This window comes from Neomonachus schauinslandi, chromosome 16 (genome assembly GCF_002201575.2).
Source record: "Neomonachus schauinslandi chromosome 16, ASM220157v2, whole genome shotgun sequence".
NCBI classification, from domain to species: domain Eukaryota; kingdom Metazoa; phylum Chordata; class Mammalia; order Carnivora; family Phocidae; genus Neomonachus; species Neomonachus schauinslandi.
In genome coordinates, this window is record NC_058418.1 from 7645584 (window position 1) to 7660100 (window position 14517).

Below are 14517 nucleotides of genomic sequence, written 5' to 3' on the forward strand. Positions count from 1 at the left end.
AGGCAGAGGGAGAGGGAGAAGCAGACTCTCCACTGAGCAGGGAGCCCAACGTGGGGCTCGATCCCAGGACCCTGGGATCATGATCTGAGCCGAAGGCAGCCGCTTAACCGACTGAGCCACCCAGGTGCCCCAGGCGCTGTGCATTTAGAGCAATCTGACAGAATAATTTTTATGTCTGTTGAAACCACATAAAAATTTGGGTTTGAATTGCGCATGTCTTGGTTTTCAATTTTGTGTTTCTCTTCTCATAATTCATTTCTATCGTATTTTACAAAAGCATTGATCTCCATTGGAGGAAGTTCAGAGATTAGCCCTTCATCTCACTCTGAGAGAAGCACTACCCCAAATGGGATATCCCATTTGGCAGTACTGCCCCACCCCCACCCCCCAGGACGTTTGGGGTCACTCTCTTCTCCTGGGAATATTTAAACAGTTCATTGTGAAACATAACCTTTCTCTTCCAGAACATTCTATTCTACCATTTTGGAATTCTCTTCTGACCTCCCATGTGCCAAATTCTGGCCTGACCTCCAGCCCCAGCCAGCTCCCCGTCTCCCCGAACACACACACCTTTCGATCGCTGAGCCCAGACACGGTGTCCACGTACTCCTCCTGGATCATGAAGGCGGCCAGGTTGGCTGTGTAGCTGGCGAGGAAGATGACGGCGAAGAAGGCCCACACCAGCACCATGATTTTGCTGGTGGTCCCCCGGGGGTTCTCCACGGGCACCGAGTTATTGAACACCAGGGCCCAGAGCAGCCAGATGGATTTCCCAATGGTGAAGGTTGAGCCACCAGGCCCTGCAGGGGGCCAGGAGGGGGACATGGACCCCAAATCCCTTCTACTCCATGAGAGAGCAGAAAGAACTACGATTCCCAGCAGCCCCCAATGCCTCTACCCCAGGGGCTGTTGGGAAATGTAGTTCTATCTGTGGTCCGGGTGCTCTGAGGTGATGGAGGAAGGGGACTCACGCTTGCCCGTGGCCAAGCTGCGGTTGTAGCCGACGGGACTGAGGTACTCGAAGATGAAAACGGTGACGGCGACCACAGTGAGGCACATGACGAACATCATCACCCACACGGCAGGGCTGTAGGGCTCTGGGGGCAAGGGGGTAGGGGGTCATGGCTCAGCCAAGCAAAGGACGGCGGGGACCACTGACACGTGACCAAGGTGCAATCGCAGCCTGGGCCTTGTCCTACTCTGCCCCCTTCCCAGGCTCCCCATTGCGGGGACAGCCTCATTGCCCACCCAGACCCCTGGGAGACAGTCTCTCTCAAAGAGAGCCAACTCAACCATTTCTGTGGTTTCAGTCACCAGATATATCCTAAATGTTTCCTGAGCCCCAGACCCGAGTCTCCCCCTGGCAGCTCACCATGTTCCACACTGAGGCCAGCACTGACGCCCAGGCTCCCCATCCTGGGAGCCCCACCTTCCATCCAGTCACAGCCCACCCCCCCCCTTGTAGCCCCCCCCCCCCCCTCCCCCCCCCCCCCCCCCCCGCCACAGCCTGTCCCCCCCCTCCCTGGCCTGATCACTCTCTCAAGAACGCACTGCTTTAACAGGCCAACTGACAGTTTCAGAGTGAGCCTCATCCTCTCTGCCTTGTCTCCACCGCTCCCCTGCCAGGGGCACCACCCTGACCCATCGACCAGACACGCTCGCATCCATGTGTCTCCTCCTCACACTGCCGCTGGGAGTTCACTGACAGAAACCCAAATCACCACTTCCTTGAGATTCCTACCAGGTGATCTGCCCTCCCTGGGCCAAGCGCAAGCGGTCACAGCAGGGTCACCGCCCCAGACTGTCACTGCGGCATCTGGGGACAGTCCTGTTGCCTCTGCTGGGCAACATGGTGGGGCATAAATATGACCTTGTCACTTCCCTGCTGAAGGCAGGGGCCCCATGTGGCACATCTCAGGGTGCCCTGCAGAGACCTTGGTGCCACAGAGATGCTCTCAGCGAAATATACAGAAACCAAACGCAAAGGAAGAGATGTCCCTTCTCCCAGCCTCCCACTCCCAGGAGCTTTGCCCAGACTTCAGAGAGCAAGAGGGAACTGACGTGAACGGCTGCCCTTGGCCTGATGTGCACTTTTCCTTCTCTTGTCACCAAGTTCAGTGAGATCCCTACCCGATCCAGCTCACGGCCACCAACCCAATGGGGGCCAGCTTCCTAACCACACCCCCAACCCTGGTTACTCGCCTCACCCTTCCTATCCCACACCCATCTCCTCTCTACACAGACCTCTGCCTTCTCATGGGCCTCCTGCCCCCACTGTCTCCGGTGGGATATTTTTAAAAGCCTAGATCTGATCATATATCCCCTCCCCCACCATCTACAGCTAAAACCTTGGCCACTGCCATAAGAGTAAAACCCAACTTTCCTACCAGAGCCACCAAGGCCCTGCATCTCCCCTGCCCCCCGATGCTCCCACCCCCCAATTCTCTCTCAGCCCTTGTTTCTCACACCCTCATGATCACTCACTGCCCCCTCCAGCCACACAGACTTCCGGCCATTTCCCAAATACTCCACACACATTCCTGCCTTGGGGTCTTTGCCCTTGCTGTTCCCTCTGCCTGGGATGGTTCTCAGGCCCAATCTCCAAAGGGGCCTTCCTGCCCTCTCCTGGCAGCACCAATCCCATTCCTCTCCACCTCCCACCCTGGCTTAATTTCTCATACTATTCATCACCACCTGAAATGATCTTGTCCATGTATCGCCTGAAGAGATTATTTTCTGTCTTCCCCACAAGGCCAAGAGCTCTTAGAGGACAGGGGCTTGCGTGCGGGGCCCAGAGCCTGGCACATGATAGGTGCTCAGTAAACACTGACAAGTGAGTGGAGCACTTACCATGTTCCACTACCACGCTAATCTCTTTTCCTCATCTCATATATAGGGGAAGACTTGGGGTTTGTGGGGCCTGAGGCTTATACAATGTGGAGGGTTGTCTTTAAGAAAAAAAGAACACAAAATTATGAATACAAGAATACAAGGTACAGGGCCTTGAAGAGAATGTGCAAGAGAAGGTTCCTGAAGCTCAGTTTCCTTGGCCTCATGGCAAAATGGCTTTTCCCATTTTACAGATTGGGAAACCTAAGGTCAGAAGTGATGCCACCTCACCAGTCACACCGCGGGGACAGGCAATGCCAGGATGGGAAGTGTTGCCGTCCCGGGGGCCCGGGCTCACCGAGGAAGGCCGAGGGGGACACGGTGCCGTTGCTGCGCGCCACCATGACGCTGATGCCCGTCTCCACGAAGGGCACAGAAAAGTCCACGATCTCGGACCGCTCCTCGTTGATGGTGAGGGAGCCGATGGCCATGTCCGCGCGCTGGTAGAACACCTGGGGTGAGGGCGAGAGGGGGTGAAGGAACCTGGCTGGCTCAAGCGCATAGAGGAGGATGGTGGGCAAGACCTGCCCCAGGAGACCAGTGACAGGGTGAGAGAGGCTAGGAGGGTGGCGGGGTGGCGGAGGGGGACGCAGAGTGGGGCAGGAAAGGAGGAGGTGAGAGGCGGGGAGCAGGGGTTGGAAGAGGTCGCCCCAGGCCCGGTCATGCTCCCAGAACAAGCTCTCTGGATTTGGGCTCCGTTCTCTCGGCCCCGCCCCCTTCGTTTAGGAGGGCCACCTCCTGGCCCCGCCCCCTCCACTCCACAGGTCCCTCCTTGTGGCCCCGCCCCTCAGCCAAGGCAGGTCTTGGGGTGGCCCCGCCCCCTCAAAGCCCGGGCTTCGTCTCCTTTTGGCAACGCCCCTCCAGCCCGAGCGCTCCGGCGCCGTGGCCCCGCCCCAGCCCGCCTCCTCCCATCCGGGGTCGCCCCACCTCGCCGATCATGCCGTTCCAGACGCCGTCGATCTTCTTTCCGTGCTTGCCGTTGGTGACCAGGTAGAGGTCGTAGCTGAAGCCGATGGTCTGCGCCAGCCGCTTCAGAATGTCGATGCAGAAGCCCTTGCAGCACCGCTTTTCCGGGCGGGGGGCGTCCGGAGGAGGGCTGCGGGGAGCGAGCAGGCTTGGGGATGCTGGGGGCCCCCCCCCCACTTCTGACTCTCCCATGAGATGAGGGTATGGAGGGAGAGACAAGAAGCAGCTAAAACTATGGTTAGCGCTTTCTGGGGAAACTGAGGCTCAAAGGAGTTCCGTGACTTGTCCAAGGTGACTAAGCTGGAGGGCTCTGTGGGTTCTGAGTTCCAAGGAAGGAGGGGCCGGGGGCCAGGGCTGCTAGGCTTCAGGGGGTTTGGAAGCCGGAGCTCCTGGAGCCGGGGCTGTCACCTGTGGGTGCGGTTGAGCTGGCTCCGGCAAGGCACGGAGTCTCGGATGCAAGTGCCGCTGATGGGGTCGGCGGGCTCCACAATGACAAAGGGCCTCTCCTCCAGCGTGGCCACAGTGAGGTGCTGCGTGTCATCCACTGGCTGCAGGAAGCGGCCGTAGCGGGACCACAGCGGGTACTTTAGGCGGAGAGTCTGCTGCTCCCAGCTGCCCACCTTGGCCAAGAGAAGGGGATTCAGGCTCCGGGGCGGGGACTTTGCAGGATGTCCTGGCCATTGTGGCCCTCCTTCCTCAGAACCCCGGACTCCCAGCTCCTTCTCCCTTAGATCCAGGAGTCTAGGCCCCATTTTCCCCCTCCCCTTAGAACCCACGGGTCTGGGCTCCCACTTATTTCTCCCAGGACCTAGAAGCCTGGGCTCCTTCCTCCCTCAGAGGCCAGAGTCCTCATCTCTGTCAGGACCTAGGTGTCTGGGTCCCCACACCCTCTTCCTCAGTACCTGGGACTCCAGACCCTCTCGTGTGCCTGAGGTTGGGGCTGGGACTCACCACCTCCCAAGTCCTATCTCTGGTGAGGGAGATGACCACCAGAGAGGGGTTCACCAAGAAGCCATCCTCATTGAAGGAATAATCCCGGTTATCCCAGGTAATATTCATGAAGTACCTGCCCAGGAAGAAGGGAGGGGACATGTGGGTACCTGGACTGGACCTAAGTGGCTGAAGGCAGAGATAATCCCCTTTCTACTGACCAGCCCCAGCCCCTAGCTGGAATCTCTCCCCCAAGATCCTGAACACCCAAATATTCCTCTTCTTTGTTCAGCCACCTCTGCTCGCTACCCAGCATCTCCTGAACAGGGTCATAGACCCTCAGCTTGAGTTTGAGGTCCTCTTAGAGACGCTGTATGTTCTGGCCCCATCTGCCTGTGCAGCCCCATTTCTGATCTCTTCCTCCCCTCAAACTCCTTCCACCCCAAGCCCTTTCTGTACCCCACCAACACTGAATGCAAAGTGTCCCCAAAACGTATCACGCGGTTTCCTATTTCTTGACCATTGTAGGTGCTGTGCTTTCTGCCTGGAAAATGCTTTTCTGTCCCTTCTCACCCTGATTGATTCTTATGTCTTCAAGATTCAGCTCAAGTGTCCCTTCCTCTGGGAAAAGCCCCAGAAGGTCTCTGGACTCCCAGAGAGTTGCATCTTCACAAAGCAACGGGACATGTACCATGAATGCCTGTCCCCAGGCCCTGGTCACTGCACTGGACACTCAACTGCGATCCTCACCTCCTCACTCCCCGCCCCCCCCCCTGCCGCCACCATCCGCAAGTTCCACCTTCCTGCCCCCAGGATCTCCATGTCATCCCTCCTCTCCATCTCCACAGACCCCCTGTACCCCAGCCCCAGCCTCCTGCCTGGTCCCCAACCTCCATTTTCTCTCCTCCAGTCTGTTCCACACTCCACCTCAGAGGCGTCTTTCTGTATGCAAAACTGACTCCACTCCTTTCCTGCTCACAACCCACCCATGGCTCCCCAGTGCTCCAGAACAAAGTCCAGCCTCTCAACCTGGTATTTGAGGCCCTTGTGGTCTGGCCCCATCTACCCCCACCCCCAGCCTCATCACCCCCAATCCCAATTCTCCTACCTTCATCCCCTCTGAGCTGTTGTGGTCCCAACCTGCCTGAGTTTTTCTCCCTTCTGGGCCTTTGCACGATGCTGTTCCCCCTGCCTGGAATACTCAGTATTTTTGGAGAACTCCTAACCGCTCTTAGAATCAAATCCAAACTCCTTAGCCTGGCCAAAATGCCCTACATGAGCTTGGGCCTACACGGGCCTCGCTTGCTTCTCCATAATACCCTGTCCCCCCGCCTTGCTCACTAAGCTCCAGTCACGGTGGCTTTGTTTCAGGCTCCCAAATAGGCAATTCCAGCCCGAGCGAGCGACTCTGCACCTGCTGTCCCCCCTCCCTTCTCCTCATTCAGATCTTCCAACAGTTGGCTCTTTTTCTTTGCCCATTTTTTTTTCTCACCTCCAAATTTCACCTACTCCGAAAGAACTTTCCAGACGACCTCACTTAACCTAACACCCTGGGCATTTCTTATCACATTCTACCTGTTTTGATCACCTGCTGGTATTTCTTCTTCTTTATCTTGTTTGTTCACTGTTTGTCTCCCCTATGAGACTGTCGGCTCTATGAGAGCAGGGACCTTGTTCAACACCATGTACACTTGTGCCCAAAGCAGCGCTTGGCACATAGCAGACTCTCATAAAGACTCATTCAATAAATGAATGAATGAGCCATTCATCCGTCAGGTCTCAGCTCCGATGTCTCCTCCTCTTGGAGACCTCCCTGACCCCGTAGGCTGACCCGTGACTGAGTAGCCTAGTTTGGAAGGCTGATTGGGGCCAGTGAAATTCGTCTTTTGGGAAGACGTTGGCTGTGAGAATTGGGGGTGGTGGGGATGGGTGGAAGACAGGATGGGATGAAATTATGAGTATCAGCAGAGAGCAGAAATTCTGGTAAAGAGTGAGTGCTAAGAGAAGAATTGGACAGACTCGGAATGGCAGGACAGAGACGGGGGTGGGGAGAGTAAGAGGGAGACAATCAAAAAGAGATGAAAGAGTAGCTGGTCCCCAGGCTTGGCCTCAATTCCTGGCGTCTGGGTTTCTGTGCGTGTTTATCTTCCCAATAAACCCCCTTTTCCCTTAGGAAACTTGAATGAGATTCTGCTTCGGGCAACCAGAAACATCCTGGAGCAGACAGTACTCCTGCTGGTGCTCCCACAATGCCCGGGGCCACCTCCATGATTGCCAGCATCACACTGTGTTGTCATTATCCTGTCCCTGTCTGCCACCCCTACAGGACCCTGTGTTCTTTTAAGAGAAGTCCACGGTCTTATTCATCTCCGTGTTCCCAGCGCCCAGCATGAGTCCTAGTTCCTAGCGGGCGCTCAGTAAGTATTTATGAACGAGGGATGCTTTTTCTCACCCTCTTGTCCCCAGATCCTGTCCCCCAAGTCACCGGTTCTCAATTCTCCTCCCCTCGCTTTTCTTCTCCACCGGTCACCTGTTTAAGCTCAGCTCGTCCTCATTTCGGGCTTAAAGGCCTCTCCCTCCACGGTTCCGTCCCCAAACTCATCAATTTCTTACTGCCAACGCTTCCTACGGTGGCGATGCTGTTTCCCACCAAACCCTGTTCTCTTCTAAAACACCTGAGCGTAAGCCGGGCACACACCTGGAATCCTCACCTCCCAGTCCTCGGTGCCGCTAGCCCAGGCCCCAAGCAGGTGAGACCTTCAGACTCTATCAATCGGTACGGCGCAAGCGCTAGCCAATCAGAATCGACGTCTAACCAATTTGCACGCGACGCGCCTGTAAACAACCAATAAGGCAGCCCTGGCCGCCCCACGCCATCCCCGCTGTCTCACCTGCCCCGAAGGAAATTGCTTGCTCCCCAGTTTCTCTCTCTCCCGCTTTCTCAGACGTGCGGCCGACCCCGCTTCAACCGACCGCGCAAAGGTGGCGGAGCAACGAGGTGCGAGGGTCCTGGGTCCTTGACTGATCACGTGGAGCAACAGAGCCTCCTGAAGACTCATTTCTGGATTTTTTTTTTTTTTTGAAGATTTTATTTTTTAAGTGATCTGGGGGCGCCCTGGGTGGCTCAGTCGGTTAAGCGTCTGCATTCGGCTCAAGTTATGATCCCAGAGTCCTGGGATCCTTGCTTGGTGGGGAGCCTGCTTCTCCCTCTGCCTGCCGCCCCCCCCCCCCCGCCCCGCTTGTGCTCTCTCTCTCCCTCTAATACATAAATAAAATCTTTTTTTTTTAAGTGATCTCTACACCCCACGTGGGATACGAACTCACAACCCCGAGTTGGAGAGTTGCACGCTCCACAGACTGAGTCAGCCAGGGGCCCCTCATTTTCAGACTGTTAAGTGAGGAAGAACAACTTCTATCTCGTTCTGGCCGCGGAATTACTGGGTCATTTTGTTACTGAAATTCAGCTTATACTTTAGGGAATTTCATCATACCTGAGGTGCCATCGAGTATAGGGTGTATCTCTAGTTTTATGCACCACAAAGAAAGAAAAAAGGGCTGCCGATTAAACCATGATAAGCCATCAATCGTACGGTATATCTTGATTTCTAAGACCTTAAACTGTGGGGAAAAATTCGTCTTAAAATCAGGAAATATCGTAACACACTCACTGTGTCTTGGGTGCTTTTTCCCAATTACCTGATTTAACGCCAGGCAGGAGACCCAAGTATATCCATTTTACAGAAAAGTACACTGAGGCTCTGAGAGGGGACGTGACCCATTTGAGGCTGCTCAGTCAGTGAGTACCCCAGGCAGTCAGGCTCTGGAGCCTTTCCACAGCCCTCCTACACCAACCCCACTCACCTATGCAGACTCTCCCCTCTGTGGGTGCGGTTCTGGGCACGGCAGTCATGGCCGAGCTCGGGCAGGAAGCCATAGTCACGCAGCAGAGCCTGGGCACCTCTGGCCACGACAGCCACACCAGCGGCCACACGCCGGGCCAGGTCATCCCGCCAGCCAGCCGAGCGCACTGCAAACAGCCCGGCAGGCAGTGGGGCGCCTCCTGGCAGAAGAGGGGGCTCTCCAGGGGCGCCTGAGCCTCCGCCTCCAGCCAGCTGGGGTCCCACCATGAACCAGACGTAGCCAGGCCCCGTGAGGCCAGCCTCCTCGGCTGCCCGGAACACGGGCTCGGCTTCTTCCCGGGCACAGAAGAGTAGGCGGATCTGCGCGCTGACGCTGCGGAGCTGGGCACCCAGCACGGCCTCGCCTGCTCCAGGGTCCAGCGTCAGTGCCCCGCGGTGCTCCCAGCCCACCATGCTGCCATCAGTCAGCACCTCGATGTAGGACAGGAAGGCCCGGTGGCCGGGGGCACGCGTGGTCACCGCTACAAAGGATGTCCAGTCGTACTCCTCCAGCACCTCAAAGATGACCTGGAGCTGCTGCTCTGTGGAGGAGCCCAGCTGCAGGAAGGTGGAGCCCTTCTCCTGCGGGGGAGGAGGAGGATGTCAAGCCTCTGGATGTGGAGACCACAGCTCCCAGCAACCAGTAGGGGCCTTCAGTTCCCAGTGGTCAAGACAGATCTCATCTCCCAGCAACTGATGAGGGCATCCCAGCTCCCAGTGGCCACCAGTATGTCACGGCTCTCAATATGGCAACTGACTAGCTGTTCACCAAACCCCTCTCCTTTCCCTGCTGGTGCACAGAGCTAGGCCTGGGTTAGGTTTTGCCATGTGGCTGAGTTCTAGACTCATCCGGAAAAGCTCTCCCCCATGCACCTTACTCTCTTCCCTGTCTGAGAACAGATGCAGAGGCCCCAGAAGAGAACTCCGAAGTCCTAGGGGATTACAGAGCCATAAGAGGGAGGAGACTGAGTCCCTGAGTTGTCACTTGGAGGAGAACCACCTCTTGTCAGGAACACCTGTTTGGGTTTTATATGAGTGAGAAACAACCTTCTATTGGGTTGAACCACTGAGATGTGGGGGTTTATCTGTTATAGCAGCTAACATTACCCTAGAACACACACAGCATCCAGGGAGGGAACTACAGTCCCCAGCATCCACTGGGAGGGACTACATTTCCCAGCATGCAACGAGGGTGCCGAAGAAGATGCCGTCTCTCCCAGCAGGAAGCAGCTTTGCTGAGTGGATTTGCCCTTCTCTGGTCTTCCTCCTGCCTCCCTGACTTCTCCTTCTGTCAGAATTTTATTTTTTTTTTTAAAGATTTTTTTTTTTATTTATTTATTTGACAGAGAGAGAGAGAGAGAGAGAGAGAGAGCACAAGCAGGGGAGTGGCAGGCAGAGGCAGAGGGAGAAGCAGGCTCCCCGCAGAGCAGGGGAAGCCCGATGTGGGACTCGATCCCAGGACCCTGGGATCATGACCTGAGCTGAAGGCAGTCGCTTTACCAACTGAGCCACCCAGGCGCCCATTCTGTCAGAATTTTAAACACAGAAGTGCTCTAGTCTTCTCTTCTCTGTCCTCCCTCCTTGGTGATCACATCTAGACCCATGTGTTTAAATACTGTCTTCTGTGCCATCCAATATGGTAGCCAGTAGCCACCCATTTAAATTAATTAAAATTAAATAACATTTAGTTCCCGGGCTGCACTAACAACATGTCCAGTGCTCAAGAGCCACACGTGGCTAGTGGCCATCATACTGGACAGAGCAGATATAGACCATCTTCCTCACTGCAGAAAGTTCTGTTGCCCTGCACTGAATATGTTAATGGCTCCTCTCCAGTCACTGTACCTTTCTCGTGAACGCTGGACAGACCTATCCCCGTTTCTACTCAACATCTCCTCTTGGATTTCCAAGAGGCATCTCAAAATTAGCATGTCAAAAACAGAATTCTCCATCTACCCCCCCCCCCAACCCAGCCTCAAACCTCTTCCCCAACTTCCTTTCCTTATTCACCCAGCTGCTCAGCTCCCAAGGCTAAATCATCCTTTCCCTCTCTTTCCCTCACGCCCAATCCAGGCCATCTTCTAGTCTTCTCGGCTCTCTGTTCAAAACATAACTCCATTCCTCACTACTGCCCCATCACAACCCTCATTGACCACTGTCTTGCTTAAAGTGTAACAGCTTCCTGACCCCTCTCTGCTAACATTTTTGCATCTTCCAGTCCATTCTCCATCAGCAGCCAAATTCATGTTTTCAAAATATTAATTGGATCACACCCCTTCTTGGTTGAAAACCTTCCAATACTTCTACCTTAGAGTCAAAGCCAAAGTCCTCACTTTGGCCCACAGGCCCTGCATGAACTGGCCCTCGTTGCCTCTCTGACCTCATCTCCCACCACCCCCACCTCTCTGTTCTTCCTCAAACACATCAAGTTCCTTCCAGCTTCAAGGGCTTGGCCCTTTGCTGTTGCCTCTCGCGGGGACACTCTCCCCTAGCTCCTCCACGCTGGACCTACCACTCCCCATTCCTCCAGTCCAGCTCATTTGCCACCTCCTCGGGGAGGCCTCTCCTGACTGCCATCCTACCCTTCCTCCAGGACAGATTTCACCATCTGTTATTTGCTTTCTGTCTCCCCATTAGAATGCAGGCTCCATTAAGAGCAGGGATCCTGTCTTTTTTTTTTCCTTTTCACAACTGTATTCCACGGAACCTAAAACAGACCCGGCACGGAGTCAGCCCTCAGTGAGAAGAGGAAATGGACTTTCTTCCTAGCTGTGTGCCTGTGGTTATGTGTGTAGGAGATAGGGCAGTTGTCCTGAGCGGATGAGGTCTCCCAGCATGCAATGAGAATCCTGAGAGGAACTCATCCTTGGCAAGTGGAGATATGCTGAGGGGACCACTTTCCCAGCATTCCATGGAGGCACGATGGCCCTGTGAGGACCCCTCTTTCTTCCATCCAGAGATACTAGAGGGACTACATTTCCCAAAAGGCAACGAGTGTACACTGAGCGGGCCACAGGTCCCAGGTGACAATAAACAGTGGCCCACACTTCTCAGCAGCAATGGAGGCAAGAGGAATCACATCTCTCCGTAGGCCACAAAGGCGGCAGCCACGGAGTAATAAGTCCACCTCGAAAGTGATCAGCTTGCATATCTCTGGACAACTCCTGTCTAAAAGAAGAAAGTTGGCCAGAGGCCCTTCCCAGAATGCTCTAGACAGCAGAGAACTACGAGTCCCAGGATATAACTGTGACCTAGTCACGAAGCACCGGAAGCCACCGGCCCTCACAGCAGGGAACAGGTGGGGACTTGGGCTCCACCCACTCAGATGGCCCCATCGGCCCTAGTACCCCACCTCGGTTACACTGGCTCCACCCCTAAACAGGCCATGCCCCTTCCCAGGCACCTCCTCCTAGCCTGTCCCTTCTCCTTCTCAGCGCGTACACCAGGCTTGGTCCAATTCTTTCCTTTTCTACCAGAAGTCCACTCCAGCTGGTGTCCCTCGGGCGGCAGGCCTCTTTCCAGGCCACAGCCGGCTCCAGCCTCTTGCCCCCTCTCTCCTGCAGCCTCCTGGGTTTGACTTCTCATTGGCTGGGCCTGCCTTTCTGGTGGGCCTTCATCCTCCCAGGCCCACCCTCCAGATTCTCGCTTTCCACGCCTTACAACTAGGGCATGCCTCTGCCCAAACCCCACTCCCGGGGCTGTTTCCCACTTTAGACCCCGCCCCTTTAGTCCAGAGCGTAGGCCCTGCCATCTTCCTGACCTCCCTCTGCACCACCTCACCAGCTAGCTCTCCCCTTCCCTGACTGCCCTCGCCCCACTTCCTGGCTGCATGGTTCTGCCCTTCCCCAGCCCATCTACGACCCCTCCCCTTTTCCCACTCCTCCTTTCACCAGAAGGCTCCGTTCTCCTACCTAGACTTCTAGAGCCCTCGCTCAGCTGGCCGAAACCCTCCCTGTCCCTCAGTACTCAGTACCCTGACCTCCGCGTACCCTCTTTCTTGGCCCTCTCCCTGCCTTCCTGGCTCCTGGCTCCTGACCAGACCTCACCCCTTCCTAAACCCCATTCCTTTCCAACTGACTCCTCCCTTGCTGATCCCCAGATCCCACTCCACCCTCAGAGCAGGCCACCTCTGGCGGGTCCCTTTTTGTTCCCAGTCCCCGCCCCTCGCTGCCCTTCCCCGCTTCTTCTCCAGATTCCATTCCCTCCCCTGACTCCCTCCTCCCGCAGACCCTCAACCCTCCGCATACTCTGACCATGACCGGCCCCTCTCTCACCCTGCTCCTAGGTCAGTCCCCAGGCAGGCTCCCAGGCTCCGCTCAGCCTATAGGCCACGCCCCCCAAGTCAGCCCCGCCCCTCACCTAGCCCCGACCCTACCTTCCGGCCCCACTCCGTCCCAGATGCGGACCCTCAGGCTTGGCCCCGCCCCCCCGCGGCTGGCCCCGCCCCCCGCAGGTCGCGCGCACCTTGGGGGTGAGCACGAGCGCGGCGCCGCCGTGCACGGCCACGATGGGCAGCGAGGTCTGCGCCGACAGGAAGTCGAGGATGGGCGCGACGGCGGGCGCGCGCGAGTCGTCCTCGAACACGACGCCGTGCACGCGCAGCCCCGACAGCAGGTCGCAGAGCTGCAGCACGAGGCTGCGCGGGTCCGAGCCGTTGAGCACCAGCGCCACCGGTCGCACGTCCAGGCCCGGGCTGCGCACGGCCGCCGCCACGGCCGGGCCCAGGCGCGCCGCCTCGGTCGCGTACGCGGGCCCCGAGAACACGAGCGCCACGTTGAGCGGCCGCGCCCCGCCGGGGCCCCCGCCGGGCCCGGCGGCCCCGCCCGGTCCCGGCGCCTCCTCCGGGAACGGGCTGGCGCAGGCCAGCGCCAGCAGCAGCAGCATCTTAGCGGGGCCCCGAGGGCCGCGGGGGCCACCGGCGCCGCGCATCGCCTGCGGGCCCCTCCGGGCGGCCTCTGACACGGGAGAGCGGGCGCACAGAGCCGGGGAGACCCCGGGAGCGGAGAGGGACACAAATGAGAGGAAGACACAGAGATGGGGAGACAGAGACGGGGGACAAGATATAGAGAGACACGGACAGGAGGAGATACAGGGAGGGAGAGACTCAGATAGGGAGGAGAGGGAAAGGTTGCGATATAAAGAGAGGGAGCCACAGAGAGACACACAGGCAAAGGGAGAGACAGAGACAGAGCGAGGCAAAGGGAGAGACACAGAGACAGGGAAAGTGGAGGTGGGTAATGGGGACAGAGAAGATGCAGAGATCGGGAAAAGAGATAGACAGCAGGAATGGGTAACAGACCCGCAGAGACGGGATCAGAACAGGAGCCGAGAGAGAAAGGGGGAGATGGCAAGAGAGATGAACACAGCCACAGAGAGATGGTCGGAGAGAGACATGGACAGGAATAAGGAGAGAGATGGAAGGAGAAACAGAGATGAGGATGGAGAGGCTCAGAGTGACAGAGACAGGGAGAGGAAGGAGGCAGAGAGAGAGAAGACCGAGTGACAGAAATAGGGAGGGAATGATAGAGAGGCAGGGAGAGATGCAGAGGAAGACAAGGAAGGCGGGAGAGATAAGAGAGACGAGAAAGTTGGACAGAGATAGGAAGACGGAAAGAAGCCCAGAAAGATGGAGACGGACCCCACGGCCACCAAGAGACATGGACACACAAGAGACGGAGAAACAGGCAGAACAGATTGAGGGAGGAGGCAGGCAGAGCAGACAGAAAACATAGGAAGACAGAAATAGCGAACCAAGGCAAAGATCAAGACCCCCACCAGGGAGGTGCCCGGCACAGACATGAAAGGGAGGCGGGTGGCAGGCGGGATCAAAAAT

At 56.8% G+C, this 14517-nt stretch overlaps 1 protein-coding gene across 1 annotated transcript in view; it reads right to left on the bottom strand.

Annotated features, from left to right (window-relative positions):
- GRIN2D (glutamate ionotropic receptor NMDA type subunit 2D) overlaps positions 1 to 13613 on the bottom strand; it is a 31215-nt gene extending 17602 nt beyond the window's left edge. Inside the window, exons 1-8 of the mRNA XM_044911363.1 lie at positions 13149 to 13613; positions 8647 to 9266; positions 4807 to 4921; positions 4264 to 4475; positions 3817 to 3985; positions 3188 to 3341; positions 972 to 1097; positions 571 to 800 (exon numbers count right to left, since the gene is read on the bottom strand). Of these exons, the coding sequence (XP_044767298.1) occupies positions 571 to 800; positions 972 to 1097; positions 3188 to 3341; positions 3817 to 3985; positions 4264 to 4475; positions 4807 to 4921; positions 8647 to 9266; positions 13149 to 13613 (2091 nt within the window). The remainder of the gene's footprint in view (positions 1 to 570; positions 801 to 971; positions 1098 to 3187; positions 3342 to 3816; positions 3986 to 4263; positions 4476 to 4806; positions 4922 to 8646; positions 9267 to 13148) is intronic.
- Positions 13614 to 14517: the final 904 nt, after the last annotated feature.